The 23573-nt window shown below is 42.8% G+C and overlaps 1 protein-coding gene across 1 annotated transcript; it reads left to right on the forward strand.

The window, feature by feature from the left end:
* The first annotated feature begins 1686 nt into the window (after positions 1–1686).
* On the forward strand, positions 1687–22647 carry LOC118081450 (aquaporin-5-like). The gene is made up of 5 exons (XM_088664380.1): positions 1687–2108; positions 5279–5443; positions 8949–9033; positions 9721–9752; positions 22531–22647. Exons 1-5 carry the CDS (start codon positions 1716–1718, stop codon positions 22645–22647), a joined length of 792 nt encoding a protein of 263 aa, XP_088520506.1. The 5' UTR covers positions 1687–1715.
* The last annotated feature ends 926 nt before the right edge of the window (positions 22648–23573 follow it).

The raw sequence follows: 23573 nt of genomic DNA on the forward strand, positions 1-23573 counted from the left end.
GGGGGGGACCATGTTAGGACTCCATTTGTTTTTGTTGCTGAAAGCCACATTCATTTTATGTTTCATTCATTATACCCTTGCACCTATCTTGTCTCATTCATTAAAATGCCATGCCTTGGTACTCATATATGTCTTTGAGTGATCCCACCATCACCATTTTTTACATTTTTGCTACCATTTGAGGTGGTGTTCAAAAGAAAGCTCACAGTCACCTATTGACCACCATTTTATTTTTTGCAGAATGTGTCATTCTGTGTGGGGAAAAGATGGCCATTATGGACAACCATTATTTCCCCAAAATAACATGATTGGGACAATCTGGGAAAATTATGACCACTCAGAGATGAATGTGTGGAAACTCATTCTCCTCAAAACAAAATATTGTTACATTTCTTTTTTAAAAAAATCACTTTTAGTTGTCTTCAAGAATCCTGAGATGTTTTGGGTGAGAATTTTACAGTAGGCAAAATCTAGTAACAACCTTGGGATGTAAGGAGCCTCTCCATGAAATCTGCTGCTCTTAACATAAACTTTTTAGTTTCCCTCAAAATTTATTAAATATTTCCCTGGAAAACGAATAACCTGCTTTGCTGTGAATGCTGCTTTAAGCGAGATTTCAGTGCCAACATTTTTACCCTCTGGTGTTAAAAGTAATTGTGGGGCGTGGGGGGAGCTGTGAGAAAAGAAAGAAAATGTTTGCAGTTCACTTCCAGAGTTTCTGCTGTCTAACTGAATTGCCTTGTTGACAACATCATTTAGCAAGATCTGATGGGCTATGTGATATCATAAAATATGTGTATTTATGACATCTGGAGGTGTCACTCAGGGAACGAGAGGGAATGGCATAGGAGCTGCAGGAAAAGGAAGAAACAAAGGTTGTGAATAGGCAAACAAACACCAAAAAGGGTACAGAGAATGTGTTTTGAAGGAATCCTTTTGAGTCCCTCAACATTCCCAGCCCCCTGTCTCTAACATCAGAGTGCAGTACAAACCACAAACTAAAAAACATTAAAAGGAAAGAATATACACCAAATAGCTCATATTTAAAATAGAGGGGCAGTTTCCAAGTTACTCCTACTTAGAGTAGACCCACTGACATTGATGAAACCAAATTAGTCATGCCCATTAATACCATTGGGTCTTCACTGAGTAGTTGTGAGCTAGTCCAGCCATATATATACATGCACATGCACACAGGATTTTAATTTAGTGTGCATCATTTGGGTTGATTTTTTTTAATTAAAAAAAACTGTTTTGAGCCTCACACTGGTATCCATGTTGATGATGGGTGGGTTATAAATATGCTTAATAAACTAATAAGCATGCCTGTGCATGTTCTCAAAATAAAATGTGTGAAATACCACCTCCCACACAATGGGAAATAAAGGAAGAAAAATAAATGTCCAAAGGCATTCCACAGAAACTTACTGCTTTGAGGAGAATGAGAGGAAATCACACTCACACGCCCCAAAGTGTCGGGGCCTTCACTTTAATGTTGAAAAAAGGCTCTGGTCATGTTATCCTCGAAATGCTTCCAATTCCAAAGGAGAATTCAGGATGACTGACTGGTTTTGTTGGCTCCACCCACACACCACTAAATGAGTCCCTTATAAATGTGTGCACGGCCCTACGCTTTACACCAGTCCCTGCCTACAAGGCAGGATAACTTTCCACCTCATCATCTCCACTGCTCGTGCCTCCTCTCTGATCTCGCAATGGCGGCGGCGGCGGCGGCTCCACCACGAAGGCAACAGGAACTGTTCACAATCAAGTTTACCCAGGCTCTTGCCTGTGAATTTGTAGCCACCGTGATCTTCATTTTCATTGCCCTGGGCTCAGCCTTCAAGTGGCCCTTACAGGTGCCCAGTGTCCTTCAGATCTCCTTCGCCTTTGGCCTCACCATCGGCACCTTGGTTCAAGCATTTGGTCATGTCAGCGGCACGCACGTCAACCCAGCAGTGACCATCGCCTACTTTGTAGGGAACCAGATCTCTCTCGTCCGCTCGGTGCTCTATGTGGTGTTACAGCTGTTGGGAGCCATCACAGGTGCAGGAATCCTCTACTCCGTGACACCCAAAGACGTCCGCGATACATTAGCCCTCAATGACGTAAGTTCTTCCATTGTCAAAGAAATGATTGATCAACAGAATCTTGCACAAGTAGATTTTATTTATTTATTTATAATGTTACCAATTATGATATTGGAGACAGAGATAAAGGGATGGGAAAGTATGACTAATAAATTTCGTAATGGGGATAAGAAACCTAGAATTAATAAAATAAGATGGTTTAAACCAGGCATCCCCAAACTGCAGCCCTCCAGATGTTTTGGCCTACAACTCCCATGATCCCTAGCTAACAGGACCAGTGGTTGGGGAAGATGGGAATTGTAGTCCAAAACATCTGGAGGGCTGAAGTTTGGGATGCCTGGTATAAACCCCTGAAAACAGTTGGCCTGGGTCTCCCCAACATAAAGTTATATTATATAGCAAATCAGTTAAGATATATCATAGACAGGATAACAGAACAAGGAGAGTTAGAATGGTTCTAGAATGGTGCACAGGAAATGAGGGAGATGTCAGTGAATATTTTTTTTCAAACCAAATAGGCAATGGTGGCAGAATATTGAAAATCCCTCATTAAGAAACATCATAGAGATATGGGCGAAATATAAAGGAAAACTGACACCAGAAAATCCCCCACTAACTCTGGTGGTGATGCTAAAAGACCTCCCAGTAAATTTAGAAAAGGAAATTGAAAAAGAAGCTAAAGAGAAGAAAATATTTAAAATTAAGGAGTGGGTGGAGAAAATGAGAAGCAAAGAACAAATAAAGAGGAGCTCTAACAGGAAGTAAAATAACTTGGTTTAACTGTATACAACTTGAGCAATGGACAAAGATGTGGTTAAGGGAAAACAAGAAATGCAAAGAATATATAAAATTTGGGGGAAATGATTATAAAAAGGGGAGATAAAGAAGAAAAAAGGGGAAACTAGTGAAATTCATAAAATATTAGTAAAAATGAAGGATCAACAAGATCAATTAAAAGAGGTGTGTGAAAAGGAGACAACAGGGCATTAATAGTCAAAGCTGGAGAGAAATATGGGAGAACGCAGTTTGTCTATAAGACAAAAGAAAATTACTATAGATTTAGTATGGAGATGGTATTTAACACCAATATGATTAAATCAAATAAACAAGGAATATTCAGTGTCATGTTGGAGGGGATGCTAGGAGACTGGGACATGTTCACATGTGATGTGGCGGTGTAAATATGTACCATTTTTTTGGCAAAGGGTGTTTAAGGAGATAACAGAAATCACTTGGTTAAAGCTGACTGAAAGTCCAGAGGTAGCATTGTTATCGATTTATCATGGGGTGGAAGGTTCGCAGACTATGAACGACTTGCTCACATATTTATTGACAGCTGCATGAATTATTATAACTTGGAAGGGGAAGGGGAATATAAAATGGAAGAATGATATAAAGAGGTGTTGCATATAGCTACCTCGGGTTACAGACATTTCAGATTACAGATGCTTCAGGTTACAGACGCCGCTAACCCAGAAATAGTACCCCAGGTTAAGAACTTTGCTTCAGGATGAGAACAGAAATCGTGCGGCGGAGGTGCGGCAGCAGCAGGAGGCCCCATTAGCTAAAGTGGTACCTCAGGTTAAGAACAGTTTCAGGTTAAGAACGGACCTCCAGAACAAATTAAGTTCTTAACCAGAGGTATACCACTGTATTAATGATAAATTAACGTGTGCTATTAAAGTAAGACGGGGAATATGCAGGAGTTATGATTTTGAGGAAATCTGGAAGGTATTTGTAGAATTTGTACTGTTAAAATGGAAAGGGATCAAGCCATCGTAAGAGATGTTGAAATTTTGGGTGGTTGGATAGTTACAATGGAATGGTTTGGGGGGTGGGGTGCACATTTTTTTATTTCATTTTTACTTTGTAAAAAGAAGATGAAGAAGAAGAATCTTGCACAAGTGACTCCTAGCCTTCGGAATTAGACAAATGAAGGAACCTGTAGAAAACCAGCATGGGATGATTCTATCTAATGTGTATTCCTGGATTACAATATGGAACACTGGCTGCATCAACATTGCACAACAGATTACCACAAGATCTTGTCAAGGACTTTCATGCTGTAGACAGTCATCTGCTTCCATGAGAGACTTAAGGGCTCATCCACGACTTCCACTTGTCTCATGCCCAGAAAGCATGTGTCCAAGCGGTTTCCCACTCCTTTCTCGGGAAAACCCATTTTTTTAGCTCTAAATCAGAGCAAATGTCAATCTGGATAAAACTCAAGTTGTGGTTTCCCTAAGGAAAAGCAGTGGGTCAAGAGGAAGCGTGGATAAGCTGTAAGCAGAGGCTGCTAACTGAGAATATGGTTTTGCTTTAGGTTGGTCACTTTGGGATCCAGTTTTCCCAAATGGTTTTTTTTTGTCCCATGTGGAGAGAAAAAAGGTTGGTGTGTGTGTGTGTGTGTGTGTGTGTGTGTGTGTGTGTGTGTGTGGTGTTGCAATGGAAAAGCAGGAAAACCTGGGTGAAAAGCAGACCAACAGCAGTACTATCTGCATTCGTCTCTGATCCTGTATCCTTGGGAGATCCTTGGGAGAGTCACCTGGGCAAAACAGGTTTCTGATCTAGCTTTCCAGCTCCCACAGTAAAACATAGAAAATTGGCAAAAGGAGGCTTTGTAGATGGGAAAGTTATTCATTGGAGAAAGGAAGATTTAGCAGTTAAGGCAGAATTGCTCAGTAGGCCCATCTGACTGTTGTTGTTGTTGTTGTTGTTGTTGGCAGGAGAGACAGAGAACACTTACAGAGCTATTGTATTTACTATCAGTTTACTCAGAAGTAAATCCCTCTGTGTGTTCAATGGGATCTACTCCCAGCTTGGGATAGGATTGCATCCTAAAAGTGCAATCATATATGTGCTTACTCACAAGAAAGTCCCAGTGAACTCAATTGGGCTTACTCCTGGTAAGTGTGCTTAAGATTGCAGCAATAGACACCCATTAGAGCAGCCTTCCCCAACTTGGTACCCTCCAGATATTGGACTACAGCTCCCATCATCCCTTTCCATTAGCAATGCTGCCTGGGACTGATGGGAGTTGGAGTTGAGCAACAACTGTAGGGCACCAGGTTGGGGAATACTGCATTAGAGGGAGGCTTGTGAGGACCCAGCCTAGAGCTACAGAGATGCTCCATGTTAGAACTTTATCTTTTCTCTTCTTTTCACATTCATCTCTTCCATTTTACCAGCTCAGCTACGGCACAAACCCTGGTGAGGCACTGGTGGTGGAAATCATCCTAACCTTCTCGGTTGTCATGTGCATCTTCGCTGCCACTGATAGACGCAGGGCGGAGAACAGGGGCAATTCAGCATTGTCTATTGGACTGGCGGTCACCATGGCTCACCTCATTGGGGTAAGTGCCCGAGTTATGATGTTTCCTAGTTTTGGAAACAGATGAGTTCACGTGTTTCTAGAAGGCAGGGTAGGAAAAGTGACTTCGGCTAGAGTTAAAAAATATTTAGAAATGCTCTTGTGTGTGTGTGTGTGTGTGTGTGTGTGTGTGTGTGTGTACACTATTTTTATATATACAGTCTATATATAAAGAAAGAAATTAAATATTTGGAGTGGGAGCCTTTAGGGAATTCCAATGTTTACTTGACCAGGAGATGCCAAAAGTGAAGAGAGTGAATAAAAATCTGTAGAATGCAAAAAAGGAAAAAAGAACAACAGCAGTAAAAACCAGTGGAGTTACTCAGGGATGGGAAGCGGGGGCAGAGGAAGGGGGCTGGTTGGGGTGGGCCGCCCCAGGTGTCACCACTGAGAGGGGTGACAAAATGGCGGGCAGCACTCACCTCAGGGCCTGCAGCGCACCCGAGCCACGCATCTCTCCTGGGAGTGACGTGGCGACTTGGGTGCCCGCAGGCTCCGAGCTGCCCCAAATGGTCCACCCACCACCACCACCCTGAGCTGTAGGGTAGCTGTGTGGGAGGAGTCAGGCAGACTCCTTGGAGGCCCTGCGGAGTGTCCTGCCCCGGCTCGCCCTGGCCCACAGGCAGCTGGCTCCGCCCCGGGCACATGGCACGTGCACCACCCCAGGCACCCGATCGACTTGCTCCGCCACTGAATGCACTGCTTCTCTCTGCTTAATCAACACCTGTGAGGTGGAAGAGCAACAGTGAGGCATGCTCTCTCCTCTGGGCACCATCCACCTTGCTCTACACAAGAAGCAGGGATAATGTATGAATCGGGGAACCTCTACTACTCACACAGCCTTCCTGTGTCCTGTAGAAAAATCAGGGCTCTACATTGCGTGGGTAATCTACACAAGCAGAAGTGGCTCCCCACTGGAGAAGTTAATCCATGGGTAGGCAAACTAAGGCCTGAGGGCCAGATCCGGCCCAATCACCTTCTAAATCAGGCCCGCGGACAGTCCAGGAATCAGCTTCTTTTTACATGAGTAGAATGCTTCCTTTTATTTAAAATGCATCTCTGGGTTATTTGTGGGGCATAGGAATTCGTCGATAGATGATTGATAGATAGATAGATGATAGATAGATAGATAGATAGATAGATAGATAGATAGATAGATAGATAGATAGATAGTCTGGCTCTCCACAAGGTCTGAGGGACAGTGGACCGGCCCCCTGCTGAAAATGTTTGCTGACTCCTGAGTTAATCTCCCATCAATTCATGGATGAGGGAATGAGGAAGAGATGGGAGAGATTTTCAATTCAGTTCAAATGGAAAAGCTAGCCTACCCAATCTGGACTTCCCAAAACAAAAGGAAACTTGCACACAGCCATCCTTTGAAATTCAAACTTCTCCAAATCTTGAAATGCAAATTTTACATGTTGGGTGTGAAATTTGGACCTTGGAGTGTTTTAGATTTCTTAACAGCTCTTGGTTTTTTAATTTTATTTTGGCACGCGTCAAAAATGAAACTTCATGAGCTACCAGATACAGCAAAATATTAAGTGCTGTTCCATATCAACTAAAAAAATACAGTCAAGTGTTATATGCTAGGAGTCGAATATTATCCATGTTAACTAGCATTGCATGTCTGTTGTCAAGTCCAAAATCCAGTTTCATGTTAATAGATTTTTTTTAAAAAAATGCTTTTGTATTGCTGTGTTCCACCCTAATATTTTGTGAGAGGGTGGTATTAAAATAATAAAATAAAATAAAATACTGTCAATAATCAAAGTCAAAAAGAAAATACTGAAAATTCAGATGAAGTGAATATTCAGCATCAAGAATGACAGAGTAGAATTGGGAGAAACACAGGTTGATTTCAGTTCTACAGAGAATAACAAAGAATGTTATCCGTATATTGATATGGTAAACATTGGTTTCTCTTTTGTTTGATTTCAATGGTGCATCTCTGCATTCATTTGAAAGCTTTCTGCATCATCTGCACACAGAGACCCCTTGGTATTTTTGGTTCTGATTCTGTTTAGTTAGTTATACTTTAGATTTTGTAATGTTTCTTTTCTGTCTTGATAAACCATTGATTCGTTATGTTTGTTACATAACTTAAGAAAATAAGTTTCTTCTTTCTGCCATGTGCCCGGGGCGGAGCCAGCTGCCTGTGGGCCGGGGCGAGCTGGGGCAGGACACTCCGCAGGGCCTCCAAGGAGTCTGCCTGACTCCTCCCACTCAGCTACCCTAGAAAAGAGATTTTAAAAATCATGCAAAAAGGTTAATTGAGGAGGGTTCATAGACGGCATTGTGTGGGAGCACCTGGAGACTGGATACCCAGATAAAGTCACCTTGATGGGAGGGGAGAGCTCAGTTGGTAGAGCATGAGACTCTTAATCCGAGGGTTGTGGGTTCGAACCCCATGAAAGATTCCCAAATTGCAGGGGGTTGGACTAGATGATCCATGTGGCCTCTTCCAACTCTACAATTCTGTGATAGACTGCTTGATGAAGGGATCCTAGCTGCTAGAGGGGAAAGGATATATGAAGAAATTGAGAAGAACGGCAAATCTAAACCTATGTCTTTTCTGCCTTTTACAGATTTATTATACTGGCTGCTCCCTGAATCCAGCTAGATCCTTTGGACCTGCTGTCATAATGGGAAAATTCAGTGGGGCTCACTGGGTGAGTTTTGTATGATACACTATCGATTAGCCAGACTAGATTGCATCATTGATCCTAGAATTGTGGGTCGGCAACAGGGCGGCCACGTAATGTATCACCCCAAAAGAGGAAATTCATCACCAAAACCCCAGAAGAACACAGGTTTATTTTAAAATGTTATTTAAACAGAAAAACAGTATATCTAACTCCTGTGGGGAAGACTGTGTCCAGGAAACCTGGACAGAAGAGCACTTACTGCCATTCGATAAAAAATCTTGACCAGCTTAGGTCATACCTGCCAAGTTTCAGCCTGAGAAATAAGGGACCGGACCGGAAGTAGCAGACCGGAAGTAGCGCTGCCGCCATTTTGGAACTGGGCGGAGCATGCTCAGAAGTGAACTGGGGGGAAACAAAAAAAATCTGTTTTTTCGGCTGGGAATAGCTGGAAAAACGGGTTTTCCCGGGGAATACGGGAGACTTGGCAGCTATGGCTTAGGTGCAGATTGGACTTCCTAGCCCTATCAATCCATTGACGCAGTGGTTAGAGGCTTGTACTGGGACCTGGGAGAGCAGAGTTCAAATCCCCACTCAGCCATGAAGTTCACTAGATGACCTTGGGTCAACCACCAACTAACCTGCCTCAGAAGTTTGTTGTAAGGTAATAATGAGAGGGGGGGGAGAAGCGTTCAAGCCACTTTATAACAAATAAAGATATAACAAATGAATAAATAAATGTGCATAGAACTGAAATCATGGTTAGAAGCCCTGCCACAGTTTTCGGGATATGACTCTTATGGTTGCTTTCAAAGCTTACTCTTCATCTCCTTGTTTCCACAGGTCTTCTGGTTGGGACCCATCTTTGGTGCCAGCGTGGCCTCTGTCATTTACAACTATCTTCTGTACCCTGAGAAACTGAGCATAGGTGAGAGGCTGGCTATTGTTCGAGGGTTCGTTCTTCCAGAAGGTGAAGGGAGAAACACATCCGGAACTAACTCTGAAAGACTCTGGACCTGAGCCTGTGGTGGGTTACTTACCATGCCCAAATGATTCTAATGACAGCCACACAATTTGCTACAATACTGTAGAACGCTGAGAAGTAACATCCAGCCATTGCAAAGGAAACAGTGTGAGTCATTTGAGTTTAAATAGTAACCCACTGGCATGGCAACCCGTAGTAACTGACTGGCATGGTTCTCCACATGCCACACTCAAACATTGTTATGCACATTGGGTGTGATGTTTGTGCATGGAAGTATGAACCTTGGCATCGCCTCTAGCCAAAATTCAGGTTTGCCCAGTGCAATGGTTTATAATTGCTATTCCAGGAGGGGCAGGATGCTTAATCTCCTTGGCCCATCAGCCAGAGTTTACTAAGACTTCCCCCGTCAAGCAAGAGGCCCTACGCACTGGGTGTCTGCATCTAAACCCTTCCCCCATCTAGTTCTGCCAGCTGCCTTTGACTACAACTACCATTGCTGAGCATCAACACCAAGTGTCAGAGAAAGGAGAAGCAATTGGCTGTTGCCAGAAGAGCCAAGCGTGGAAAGCTGCATAAATTCATGATAGTACACATTACTCTCCTTGACTTCTACCCATTTCCTCATTTCAGAAGTCACTCACCAGGTGGTAGCTTCCTGGCAGGTGGGTCACTGTTGCTTACTGAGAGGAAGGGGGAAGGCAGTGGGGAGGTTGGCACACGACAAACACACTGCCAGCATAGAATCATAGAGTTGGAAGAGACCACAAGGGCCATCCAGTCCAACCCCCTTCCAAGCAGGAAACACCATCAAAGCATTATTGACATATGCCTGTCAAGCCTCTGCTTAAAGACCTCCAAAGAAGGAGACTCCACCACACTCCTTGGTAGCAAATTCCACTGCCGAACAGCTCTTACTGTCAGGAAGTTCTTCCTAATGTTCAGGTGGAATCTTCTTTCTTGAAGTTTGAATCCATTGCTCCGTGTCTGCTTCTCTGGAGCAGCAGAAAACAATCTTTCTCCCTCCTCCATATGACATCCTTTCATATATTTGAACATGACTATCATATCAGCCCTTAACCTTCTCTTCTCCAGGCTAAACATACCCAGCTCCCTAAGCCCAGGTGGCGCTGTGGGCAAACCACTGAGCCTAGGGCTTGCTGATCAGAAGGTCGGCGGTTTGAATCCCTGTGATGGGGTGAGCTCCCGTTGCTTGGTCCCAGCTCCTGCCAACCTAGCAGTTCGAAAGCACATCAAAATGCAAGTAGATAAATAGGAACCGCTATAGCGGGAAGGTAAACGGCGTTTCCATGTGCTGCTCTGGTTTGCCAGAAGCGGCTTTGTCATGCTGGCCCCATGACCTGGAAGCTATACGCCGGCTCCCTTGGCCAATAATGCGAGATGAGCGCGCAACCCCAGAGTCGGTCACAACTGGACCTAATGGTCAGGGGTCCCTTTACCTTTTTATCATATCACCCCTTAACCTTCTCTTCTCCAGGCTAAATATACCCAGCTCCCTAAGCCGTTCCTCATAAGGCATCGTTTCCAGGCCTTTGACCATTTTAGTTGCCCTCTTCTGGACACGTTCCAGCTTGTCAGTATCCTTCTTGAACTGTGGTGCCCAGAACTGGACACAGTACTCCAGCCGTGCTGGATTGTCTCTGCTGGTGTGTTTTCACCATGCTGACCTCCACGTCACCCCTCTCACTCCCTGTAAGCGACAGTTCCCCACCTGCTGGGAAGGTAGTGTAGCAGCTCTGCCCCACCTCCCAAGCCGATGAACTGTTTCTGCCTCAATCTGAGTTTCCCTCTCCCCATTTTTTTTATAATGAAAGAGAACTCAATTGTTGGAGCAAGATGCAATTTTCATTTATGGGTGGCTGGACTGTTGACAACAGATCCACATGCCATTATTTATTTGGTCCCTCCTTACAAACATTTGTCGGCAGAGGAGTTGTGTTTTTTTCGCCCCTGTTGTGTTGACTGTGGTTCACATTCATTCTAAAACGTGAAAGGATTGTTGCGGGGAGCAGGTGGTTTGCCTCCTGTCATTTCTGCAACATTTCTGTAACATTATGAGTTGTTCATTGTCAGTAAATAAGAATTCAGGGAAATCATAGAATCATAGAGTTGGAAGAGACCACAAGGGCCATCCAGTCCAACCCCCTGCCAAGCAGGAGACACCACCAAAGCATTCTTGACATATGGCTGTCAAGCCTCTGCTTAAAGACCTCCAAAGAAGGAGACTCCACCACACTTCTTGGCAGCAAATTCCACTGTCGAACAGCTCTTACTGTCAGGAAGTTCAAGAGCAAGAACTTTGGAGCATTGTGAAATAAGTATGTAGCACAAGAGTTGGGAGGTTCTGGCAAAGCAGTTTGGTTTCCTGGCTGAGATGGTAACCTCAATGTCCTAACTTCACGATGGCCAGAGGATGTCCATGTGCTACTTTGCTCCTCCACCCATTGAGGTGGCACGGGCACAATCTTATTCAGGAGAGACAAAACAAAGTACTTATTCATGGAGTACATAATTAACTTAATTGAATTTGGTCATATTCATTACCCTACATGCTGTGTTTTTTTAAGCACTAGATAAATTAATAGAGGTTAGTCCTGGCAGCAGCTGCTAGCCAAGACAACAACATTAAATCTCAACGTATAGAGGCAATATGTCTCTGAATACAGTTTGCATTTGGGAACAGGAGGAGAGTATGGACTGTGTTCTTTTAAAAAAAACATCTCAGATGACAGTAGAATATCAAGGCAAAAGTTTGCAAAGCATTGACAGTTTATGAGGAGCTGCTGAACCTTTTGCAGTATTTCACTTCTCCAAATCTTGAAATGCAAATTGTACGTGTTATTCTTCCCATTTTGAGTGTGAAATTTGGACGTCAGAGTGTTTTAGATTTCTTAACATCTCTTGGTTGTTGTTTTTTGGGGTGTGTGGGGGGTTTTTTTGGCACATGTCAAAAATGAAACTTTTTGGAAACTCCATGAGTATTCTGTAAACACTACTAAAAATCATTGATGGGAACAAAGTTGAGCCAAAGTATTTAATCAAAGTGATTAAAAATGGATTTGGCCATAAATATGTCAGAATATTGGAAATAATTTATGATTTTGCATCTGGTACAATTTGGATAAATAATACAGATTCACAAAAATGTCAACTTAGCTACAGTACAAAACAAGATTTCCCGTTATCAGCTTTACCAATTGCTTTTATTTTAGAACCTCTGGCAATGAGATATGCCAAATTCTGGCAGGAAATGGTGAGAATACATTCTGGGACTTTATGTTGATGGTATTGTTTTATGTACATCAGACCCAGTTTATGCAGGGAAGTTATTATGTAAAGAACTGAAGACCTTTTTCAATATCTCTGGACTTAAGGTAATTTTTCAAAAATCAGAAATAATGTTCTTTCATACTCCCCCACAACTTCAGGAAACTTTAGCCAAAATATTACAAATCCCAAGAGCTAGAAAAAGCTTCAGATACTTAGGCATTCGGGTTACCCATAATTTAAACAAAATATATCAGATAAATTATAGCAAAGTAAGGAAAACAATAAATATGGAAATATGATGCTGGAACAAAATACAATTTTCTATCATAGACCAACTGGCTGCATCTAAAATAATGCTTGTTCCAGAATTATTATTTTTATTTCAAATGTTACCAGTTTGGATCCCACCAGCCCATATGCCCAAATGCTAAGCTAAAGAAAACTTAACAAATTCATATTTCAATCAGCCAAACCACACATTAAAAAAAAATTCTGTTGGAGGATGAGGACTCCAAATCTAAACAGCAATTACAATGCATATCAACTCAGCAACATTGACAGACCTAATGTCTGGCAATAAGGGAAATCAATGGAGTGCCTTAGAGAACTTGGAAATAGATGGCATCCCTATGAAAGTAATGTTTTCAAAAATACTGTAAATTAATTCCACTCTTTGATTCCACTCTGATTACAAGGCAGACAGTCCCCATGACTCCAGGAATGGCTCCAAATTTGTATAGTTAGGATATGTTGCAAATTAGAAACAAAGAACTCATAACACATATAGTTACAGGTAGGTAGCTGTATTGGTCTGACGTAGTCGAAACAAAAAAAAAATTCCTTCCAGTAGCACCTTAGAGACCAACTAAGTTTGTCATTGGTATGTGCATGAAGTGTATCTGTTTCAGTGTATCTGTTTCTGAAACTGTTTCAGTGTATCTGAAGAAGTGTGCATGCACACGAAAGCTCATACCAATGACAAACTTAGTTGGTCTCTAAGGTGCTACTGGAAGGGATTTTTTTTATATTTTGTCATAACACATATATTAATGACTGCAAGAACAACTATTGCCAGGACATGGAAATCACTTCAATTATTAATTATGAACCAACAGTATAATGCAATTTGGTCAACAGCACGTTTGGAAAAAAATTAAAAGTAGCAAGAGGGCCCCCCCCCCAAAAAAATGACAACTTTTATGCAGTCTGGTGTGACTTGGTTGATTACATAAATGAAGAGGCCTGCGGCATAACGGTATACTGTAAATAGTGTGCATGAAGTACATATTATATTTTATTTCTCCCTTCCTCCCCATTCCTATAAATTATAATTGTTTATTGATACAAAATACCTTTTCCTTATGGTCACAAATCTAAGCAATACACGTTGTTGTTGTTGTTGTTGTTTAGTCATTTAGTCATTTCCAACTCTTTGTGACCCCATGGACCAGAGCACATTAGGCACTCCTTGTCTTCCACTGCCTCCCGCAGTTTGGTCAGACTCATGTTGGTAGTCGAAGGCAGCCCTGTTTAGGCAAGCTTTGAATGTTTAATAGATTGTATTCTAATATTCTGTTGTAAGCCGCCCAGAGTGGCTGGGGAAACCCAGCCAGAAGGGCAGGATATAAGTAATAAATTATTATTATTATTATTATTATTATTATTATTATTATTATTATTATGCAAGAACACTGTCCAACCATCTCGTCCTCTGTCGTCCCCTTCTCCTAGCGCCCTCAATCTTTCCCAACATCAGGGTCTTTTCCAAGGATTCTTCTCTTCTCATGAGGTGGCCAAAGTATTGGAGCCTCAGCTTCACAATCTGTCCTTCCACTGAGCACTCAGGGTTGATTTCCTTCAGAATGGATAGGTTTGATTTTCTTGCAGTCCGTGGGACTCTCAAGAATCTCCTCCAGCACCATAATTCAAAAGCATCAATTCTTCGGCGATCAGCCTTCTTTATGGTCCAGCTCTCATTTCCATTCATCACTACTGGGAAAACCATAGCTTTAACTATACGGACCTTTGTCAGCAAGGTTAATATATTCAGAAACGTTTATCTGAGGATTCATTGCTGTTTTATTTCTATGTAATCGTTACATGTCATGCGCTCTAATGAAAACAAAGATATGTCTCAATGCAGCTATGTTGAACAGTTTAAAGATGAAAATGAATAAAAACTACAGTATACACACACAAAAATCATTGGGTCCAAAGTTATAAATATACGAGGGCAGAGGGCCCTTGGACCACCGGGTTTTTTTGGACTTGAACATTGGCCATGCGGGTTGGAGCTGATTCAAGATGTAGTTCAGCAACATCTGGAGTGCTAAAAGTTCCCCATCCCTGATCTAGGGATGCCACTATCATGCCTGAATCTCTTAAAAGCAACTACCAGCCCTGTGTCCATTTTTGCAGATGTCAGAGGTTAGTGAAAGTGCACCCAGCTTTACAAGGTCTCCACATATCATGCAAAGACTTCTGATACATGATGCTCACTCACTCTCCTCCTGGAGAAGATAAGGCACAAACAGAGGAGGAAGAGGAACTGCTGCCAGCTGCAACATGGATATGCATCACACACACACGCCAGAAGAAGGAGGAGGAGGAGGAGTTTGGATTTGATATCCCACTTTATCACTACCCTAAGGAGTCTCAAAGCCGCTAACATTCTCCTTTCCCTTCCTCCCCCACAACAAACACTCTGCGAGGTGAGTGGGGCTGAGAGACTTCAGAGAAGTGTGACTAGCCCAAGGTCACCATGTGGAGGAGCGGGGAAGCGAACCCGGTTCACCAGATTATGAGTCCACTGCTCTTAACCACTACACCACACTGGCATGAGATCACGTGCACTACGTCCAGGTGTGTGCGTGTGACATCACACATCCACGTTGTGGCGGTGGGCACCCCTGTCCAAAGCCATTTGACAGCACATCCAGATCAAAGACAACAATCCAGCCAGGCATTTACAATATAGAAGAGGCCATGAGTCTGCTCATCAAAATATAATGATGAGATCGCTGCTCCCTCAGCACCAATCACCACCTACACATGGTACTTCTATGCTCTCTAAACCCCAGCAGCACTTTACCTTTGCCAATCATTTCAAAACCATGACTCAGTCTCTTTTATGGAGCACAAACTTATTAGAAGGCAGTGCATGTATCATGGTAAGGGGTGCAGTTTTAGCTCGAGGCACTCGCCAAGCCTTCCAAATTATTCCATACTGTTCCATTCAAATAACTAGACCGGGTTGCAGTCCTAAACTCAATTACCCCAGAGTAAGTCCCATTGTACCGAATGAAATTTATTTCTGGTAAATCACACATTACATCCAACACGTGTACAATCTGTGTGCCTGTGTAACAGTGGAGCCATACACTTATGCTGGCATAGGCAAAGTCCGGCCACCAGATGTTTGGGACTACAATTCCCATCATCCCTAGCTAACAGGACCAGTGGTCAGGGGTGATGGGAATTGCAGTCCCAAACATCTGGAGGGGCAGCGTTTACCTATGCCTGCACTTATGTAAGTAATTCATGGGGAATGATCAATGAGTGTACAATCTGCATAGACAGTAGCTGAGATGTGCAAATAGCAGTTCTTTCGCACAAACACTTGTAGAGTCAAGTTGCACCTATATCCAGTGTAATAGTAACTTACTTATACTGGTTATAGGTAGGTAACCGTGTTGGTCTGACGCAGTCAAAACAAAAAAATCCTTCCAGTCGCACCTTAGAGACCAACTAAGTTTGTCATAGGCATGAGCTTTCGTGTGCATTCACACTTCTTCAGATATCTGAAGAATTTTTTTTAATTTTGTTTTTACTTATACTCTTATACCCTCCTTATTTGGCCAATACTTCCATTTCAGAAGGAAGCCTTCTTAGATCTGTTTGTTAACTATGGTGCCACCCTTTTGGCCATGCTCGTATATTTCCTGAGCTGTGGGTTACATTGTAACTGGGCTTCTAATATTGTGGCTTTGGACAACTCTCAAACATACTGGAGAGATTAGATCCTCTCCATTTTCCTGCCCAACCTTCTTTAGCCAGTCCACTCATTTTGGGGGAGTTCCTCTTATGAAGTCAAATGTGCAACACATTTGCCCGGGAGGGGGGGGGGGGTAGGAGAGCTGGAAATAATGCAAATATATTTCACACCTGGCAACCAATGCGCCCCTTTGGTTTCAGATAGCACATGGGTAGACGAGTCTAAAAAGTCTGGGGCACAAATTTTCATGGTCCTCTGACAGCTATCATGGCTCATTTACCAGAAGTAATATATTTAGTGTATTTCCTACTGGACTGTAAAGAACCCATTACAAGCTCAGGCAAGAAGTGCTTCCAACTCAAGTAGTAAACAGGACTTTTCACGTATGCTTCCACCGGGTAAAGGATATAGCGATGAAGGCAAAGGGAAAGGCAAAGGCTTCCTTATTGTGAAAGTCTCAGTACTATCCCTTCAAAGGCTGTAGAACTCTTCTGCTTACAAGCCTTAGTGCATCATTCCAAGATTCCTAGTCATTGTGATGAAATTGAAGCAAGTGGGGGGCTTCAGCTGCTGCAAAAACTATACCAAATCCGCAAGGATTCCCCCCAAATACAGAGGAGCATCATTCACATAATTGGGAACATGGCGCTTAATGAACAGCTTCATTCATTCATATATTTAGCGTTAACTCTGGAAGTGTATAGGCTCCTTGATTCTGGCCAAACTAGGCCTCCTGACATATATTTTGCTCTTTAATTAACTAGGTGGTTTGAGTATCCCGGTGCAATTTAATTAACTAGGTGGTTTTCCTTTCCTGCTCTTCTCCTAGCCTGCGGGCGCATGTGAGTCATCTGCCAGCAAGACTAGTTCTAATTTGACTTCTCCCACAGTGTGGCCAGGCTTCAAACGAATAATGGGTGAAGGAAAGAGCTGGATGCGTACAACCTAAAAGCACTGCACGCAATTCGGAGGGATGCTTTCTGTTGTCTCCGGCTTTCTGCTTGGGGACCAGCCTGAGGATCTGCAGTCTACAGAGAAGTTTCATTAAAACCTTAGTAAAAGCTTTGATTCCTTTAATAAGATGTGTGGAAGAGGAAATGTAACAATGCATTTCATGCCATTAGGCATTCCCTCCTAGGCCACAAAGCTATATTATGTAATCCCATCCCCTTCACTTTTAAAATATATTTAGAATTCTCTCCCCCTGCCCCAGAAGGCTCAGAAAACTCACGCAGCTTACCTGGGTCTCTGCAGTCTTTGTCCTATTAAGGCAGCCTCCTAGCCAGGCAGTAACTAGTTTTAACAACGCAGCAGCATCACCTACTCTCAGATCATTATCTGAGTGCTGATGAGGAAATTTCTTAATCTTCTACAGAATTATTAAAGGCACAGGCTCACCATCCCTGGGTCAAAGGGTAGAGAGACCCAGGAGACATCTCTTCCCTAGATTCTTTGAGCTACCCATGTTCTCTTGTTCCCAGCTCCTTCCCTGAAAAAAATGGGAAACAGAGTAATTGATGTAAACCATCATAAAGATGATAATGGCATTTGCAAATTAAAAGTGTTTAAGATATATAAGACACTTGGGCTGATTAAAGAAATCTCAGTTTATTAACCATACAAGTTTTTTTGTCAACTAGTCAATTAATTCATCATGCAAATCTGCATAAATTTGCATATTAGTGAAACCACATAGAAGAAGAACGAGAAGAGCAGCATACTTTTACTTGTTTTTGGATCAAAAGTAAGGAATCTTTTTCAGACCAAGGGCCACATTTCTTCCTGGGACCCCTTCTGGGTGGGGCCAGAAGCAAACGTGGGTGGGTCAATGGCTATGACTGTTTTCTTAACACAGTAAACTAATTACAGGTAGGTAGCCGTGTTGGTCTGACGTAGTAGAAACAAACAAAAAAAATCCTTCCAGTAGAACCTTAGAGACAAACTAAGTTTGTCATTGGTATGAGCTTTCGTGTGCATGCACACTTCTTCAGGTACACTGAAACAGTTTCAGGAACAGATACACTGAAACAGATACACTGTGTATCTGTTTCAGTGTAACAGTTTCAGTGTATCTGAAGAAGTGTGCATGCACACGAAAGCTCATACCAATGACAAACTTAGTTGGTCTCTAAGGTGCTACTGGAAGGAAATTTTTTAAATATTTTTTAAAATATTAAATATTAATTAAATTAATAAATATTAATTTAGTAAACTAAATTATGGCCTTGTAGAAACATAGGTTTCTATGCTCTCCACTACATACATACTCACATATCTTCCACCAAGCTAAGCTAAAGGTCTAATAAGAATTCATACAGAATCTATACAGTCCAGCCAGGCAAAAGCACTCACAGTGGGCATGGGGCATGTCTGGTTTGTCTCCTGAGGGCCAAACAGAAAGGCTGGGAGGGCAAAATTTAGTTCCCAGTCCTGGAGTTCCCCACCTCTGTTTTAGATAATGCAAACACACAACAGTTTAGAAGAAGTCTTCCCATTATGTGTGCCAGAGAAATGGGAATACGTTTTTCTTAGGGTGGCAGTCTACCATTTTGATAAGTTGCTGTATTATTAAAATAAGGAACTGTTGTTTTAATCTCTGTTTCCAGATTAACCAAGGGCACCTGTTTAGTCGATCAGAAGTATTTTAATCCATTATCTTGACTGATTAATCAGTTATAGTTTGAAGCCACAAACAGATGAACAGATACAGAAAGAGGTATGTAAGGCCTATGGCTGTAGAGAAAGAGGACAGGCTATATTATACACACACATGGAAAATGCCTGTCATATTGGACAGACTGGAGGGGTATGGATCTCTGCATCTTCTGAGCTCACTGTTGCATCGCACTGTTCTATATCAGGGAATTTCACAAAATCCAGATGTGTGCCATTTTCTGTGGCGCTCACGTTCCTGCAGGGAACATCATCATTATAATTTTCCCTGACACAAACAAGGTACCTGGGTGATTTAGTGTTGTGGAAAACAACTGGGATGTACTGAGCACACTGTGAGCTGTTAAACCAGGAGGTGTCAAGTAGCAATTTTGTGGGGCTGAATTCTGTCCAGCTTTCCTGTTTCCCCTTGTTTTATTTATTCGTTGATATAAACAGTAATTGTTCCTTTAGGCAAAGACGGAGAGAGAAACTGCTGCTGTAGGAGCATAAACCTGTGGAACAACATCCTCTGCGCTTCTTGAGGCTTCCACATAACCTTATGTTGCGAGTATTTCTACACATGGCCCCTCTTTAAAAAAAAGAAAAGCAAAAAAAAAAAAGAGCTAGAGGATGCTCAAATCCTCGCCTTTAACTAGATGGGGGAAAGACCATCAGCAAGCCCAAATTAAGGAATTAAGGGGTTTAAGGAATTAGTCTTATGTCAAAACTTTTGAACCTGGCCATGAGACAAACCATCAACTTAACATTATTTAATGTGGTTCTATAAAGATTAAAGGACTGGAGCAATTCCACTATGAGAAAATGCAGCAATGTTCTATGGCTTTTTAGTTTAGAAAACAGGAGATAAACTGGGATGCATGATAGAGGTGTATATAATAATGGGTGGTGAGAAGAAAGTGGAGGTTTTTCTCACAGTGACCAACCAGGTGCATAGGAGAAGCCTGCAAGCAGGATCTGAGCTCAAGAGCACCTTCTCTCCCTCTGCAGTTTCTGGCGAATCGTATTCAGAAGCATACCGACTATAATATGGGGAGAATATTCGACTCTAAGGATTGAAGGCTTGAGCATGGGCACATGGACTCAGCTGGAAAGACTGGCTTACAATAGCAGCAGCAGAGAAGTGTCTTGCAACATGTTGGCCTCATGTCAAATGTAATAATGCTCTTGACATGTCTTTTCAGCTCAAATAGAGTTGTGCACGTGCTCTGGGCTATCTGTATTAATTAAAATCCCTGGAAAGGACACATAAATCAAAAGCAATTGAACTGAATCATGTATGGTACATCATCATTCATTGTGGGTTCAGGCACAGTTGAGTCATGGGTGGCGGAACTAAGGCATGGTGAAAATGCAATGAACACAATACAACCCCCATTGTCCAGCCCAGACACCGAGGTCCAGCGCCGACGGCCTTCTGGTGGTTCCCTCCCTGCAAGATGTGAGGTTACAGGGAACAAGGCAGAGGGCCTTCTTGGTGGTGGTGCCCGCCTTGTGGAACGCCCTCCCATCAGATGTCAAGGATACAAACAACTATCTGACTTTTAGAAGACATCTGAAGGGAGCCCTGTTTGGGGAAGTTTTTAATGTTTGAAGTTTTGTTCTGTTTTTAGTCCTCTGTTGGGAGCTGCCCAGAGTGGCTGGGGAAACCCAGCCAGGTGGGCAGGGTAAAAATAATAAATTTGTTGTTGTTGTTGTTGATTACAGATGTCAGCAGGTTTTGGCACAGGCATTGGGTGTGTATCTAGTATCAACCAACCCGCTGCTGGTTGATTATTTGGCAGATTAATCAAGGTTAAGAACCACCCTATGACGTTCATCAAATTGGGGCAACTCCCCAAGACCACCATTTTGTGAGTGCTTTAGCCCATAAGCCCCTGTCTGGGCATCTGGACAGAAGCTCCTCCCCCTGGATCCCCTTAACAGGATACCTTGATTCCATGGCACAGCGCCCTGTTGTCAGATATGATTCCAGGGTGCCAAATCACCCAGCCTCCCAGTTGCAACATCATGTGCTGCATTGCCCTGTGAAGTTTCTTCCATGCATGGTTGACCTGTACTAGTTCCGTGGCTCCCCAACAGTTCTGTCATTCCAGACGTTCTGATCGCACCATTGTCACTAGTGAGTGTGTTACATGCAGTGGCTCAAAGTCCACTGCTGTTGCAATGGTGAGGTCAATTTCCTGCACTCCGGACTGAATGATTTGAGCATCCAACAGGCCCACCACTGTGATGTGAGATGTCAGTCAAGGCATCAAGCCATCCATCATACCAGCCAAGCCATGTTATATGTCCAAACTAGGGTGTTTGCCCCACCGTGTCAATTTACAACATAGCAGTGCCCAGTGCTCAATGCTCAATGCTCAATGTTGTGGCCTCAGATCCACACTCCCTTGAGTGCCTCACCTGAAACAAGCCCATCAACAGGAAGGATTAAGTATTGAGGCTATTCCAGGTCTAATCTAACTCTTGTATGTGGAGGAGCGCCTCCACCTGAAAGCTGTGGTGGATGCCCCACTTTGGAACAAATGGGCAGCATAATCCATGCAGTTATCACTGCAGGTGAGGAGAGCCTTCCTCAGAACTCCTGTGAATTGATTCTTTGTTAAATGAGCTCCATTGGTGTAGATGAGGCAGGGCCTGTGGCCTGTGGGCCTTCTGGCCAGAAACCTCCTGGTGTTGGCCACAGGGCAAACTTCAGCATGAGGAGAGGCTTTCATAGACAGCACACTGCCCCCCCCCTTGCCAAAGTGGTTGGTCTTGGAAACCTGGATCCACACCCTGAGGGAAATCTTAGCAAGCTGTAGATCACTTAGTATGAGTAGGGACAGCAGGAGAGCTGGCCATGCACTCCCCAACTTGGAGAGCCCAACAAAATAAGAGAGAGTAGGCCACACGAAAAAGCTTGGTCTCATATTTTGACCAGCAGATGGTGTCCAGTACTCCCCATATGTCCCTAAAGAGGTAACATGCAATTGGTCTCCTAGTGTATGGGGCTGGAGAGTGGTACCATTGCCAACCCTCCAGCAGCCTGAGTACAGTGGTACCTCGACTTACAAATGACTCGGCAACTGAATTTTTTGACTTACGAATGGGGGTAAGTTTTAGATAGGGATTTTTCGACTTACGAATTTTTAGATAGGGTTGCCTCGACTTATGAATTTTTCCATTTCCAATGCATTCCTATGGGAAATCGCATTTCCAATGGCATTTTTCGACTTACAAAATTTTCAAATTACGAAGGTGCCTTTGGAATGGATTAAATTCGTAAGTTGAGGCACCACTGTACATGGAAGTCATTGCAAAGGGCAGGTCTTGATGGCTAACCCTAGTTCCTTAAGGGAGACAAGGTATTGCAGAACATCCTCATCCTATGTGACCCAGGCCTGCTCCACTTGCAGTCTAAATGTTTCAAAGGAAGCCCAAGCCCTGGGTTACGCATGGAATGGATTGTCATACTCCCTGTATCATGGTGTGCTTCCAAGTGCCCACAGATCCACGGGAAAATGCTCTGGCTCCAGCTGAGCCCTGAGTGCCAGAGCCCAAAAGTGTTCCTCCTGAAATTGAGACACAGCATCCGCTACGCTGTTATCGAGGCCTAGAACAAAACTGGCTGAAAAGGAAACGTTAGCCAGCAAACGCGGAACCCCTTGAATCTAGTCAAGCGTGGTGTGCGTGCAAAACATCACACCATTAGCATTTCTATGTGTCCTATTGACACATACTTTCCTAAACACTAATCATTCTATCGTGCCTATAAAATTTATAATGCAATAAATGTTAAGTGGTTATGAGTCAGACCAGACTCTAAGAATGAGAAATGTTTAGTAGATGTGTGTTTCCCGCTCCATAACAAGTCACTTAGGCTGCACTCCTGTACAGAATTACCTGGGAATAAGCACCATGGAAATTAAAGGGGCTTGCTTCTGAGTAGACAGGTATAGGATTGGTTACAGGTAGGTAGCCGTGTTGGTCTGGGTCGAAGTAAAATAAAAAAATTCCTTCAGTAGCACCTTAAAGACCAACTTATAGGATTGTTATAGTGTTGTCCTGCTCAGCACATTGAGCCCCCGTCAAATGACAATGATACAATGGCATTCCTCATCCAGATCCCCTGTAATTCACATCTTACATCCAGCCATTTTAAACCTACCGCTACTTAAAATCATGACGTATTCCATATCCTATCATCATAACACATTATTTATGTTTACATTCACCAAATGTAATAAACTATCACTCTTTAATAAATTTATCTGATTTTGGTGCAGTGTGCTACTCTGATATCATGAGTTGATTTTTCCATATATGTTATATACCATATCTGATCATACTAATAGCTTAAGGTTGCTTGCTTCAAATCTTTCCAAAACCAAAGATTACTGTCTGCTTCTTCCTCTTTAACCAGTTACAAATCTATAACAGGAGCTGTGCTCCCATGTCTGCTAAATTTGCTCAGGAACCTTTGACAAGAAACTATGTCAAAAGCTGTTTTGAGAGTCCAAGTTGACAATGTCTATGAGTTCAA

The sequence above is a fragment of the Zootoca vivipara genome, chromosome 2, assembly GCF_965207765.1.
Source record: "Zootoca vivipara chromosome 2, rZooViv2.hap1.1, whole genome shotgun sequence".
Lineage (NCBI taxonomy): Eukaryota > Metazoa > Chordata > Lepidosauria > Squamata > Lacertidae > Zootoca > Zootoca vivipara.

Excerpts from the sequence above, each read along its gene's own strand:
- LOC118081450 (XM_088664380.1), top strand. The coding sequence starts at position 1,716 with ATGGCGGCGGCGGCGGCGGCTCCACCACGAAGGCAACAGGAACTGTTC. Across the intron at positions 2,109-5,278 it reads ATACATTAGCCCTCAATGAC|CTCAGCTACGGCACAAACCC; the intron begins GTAAGTTCTTCC and ends CCATTTTACCAG. Across the intron at positions 5,444-8,948 it reads CCATGGCTCACCTCATTGGG|GTCTTCTGGTTGGGACCCAT; the intron begins GTAAGTGCCCGA and ends TTGTTTCCACAG.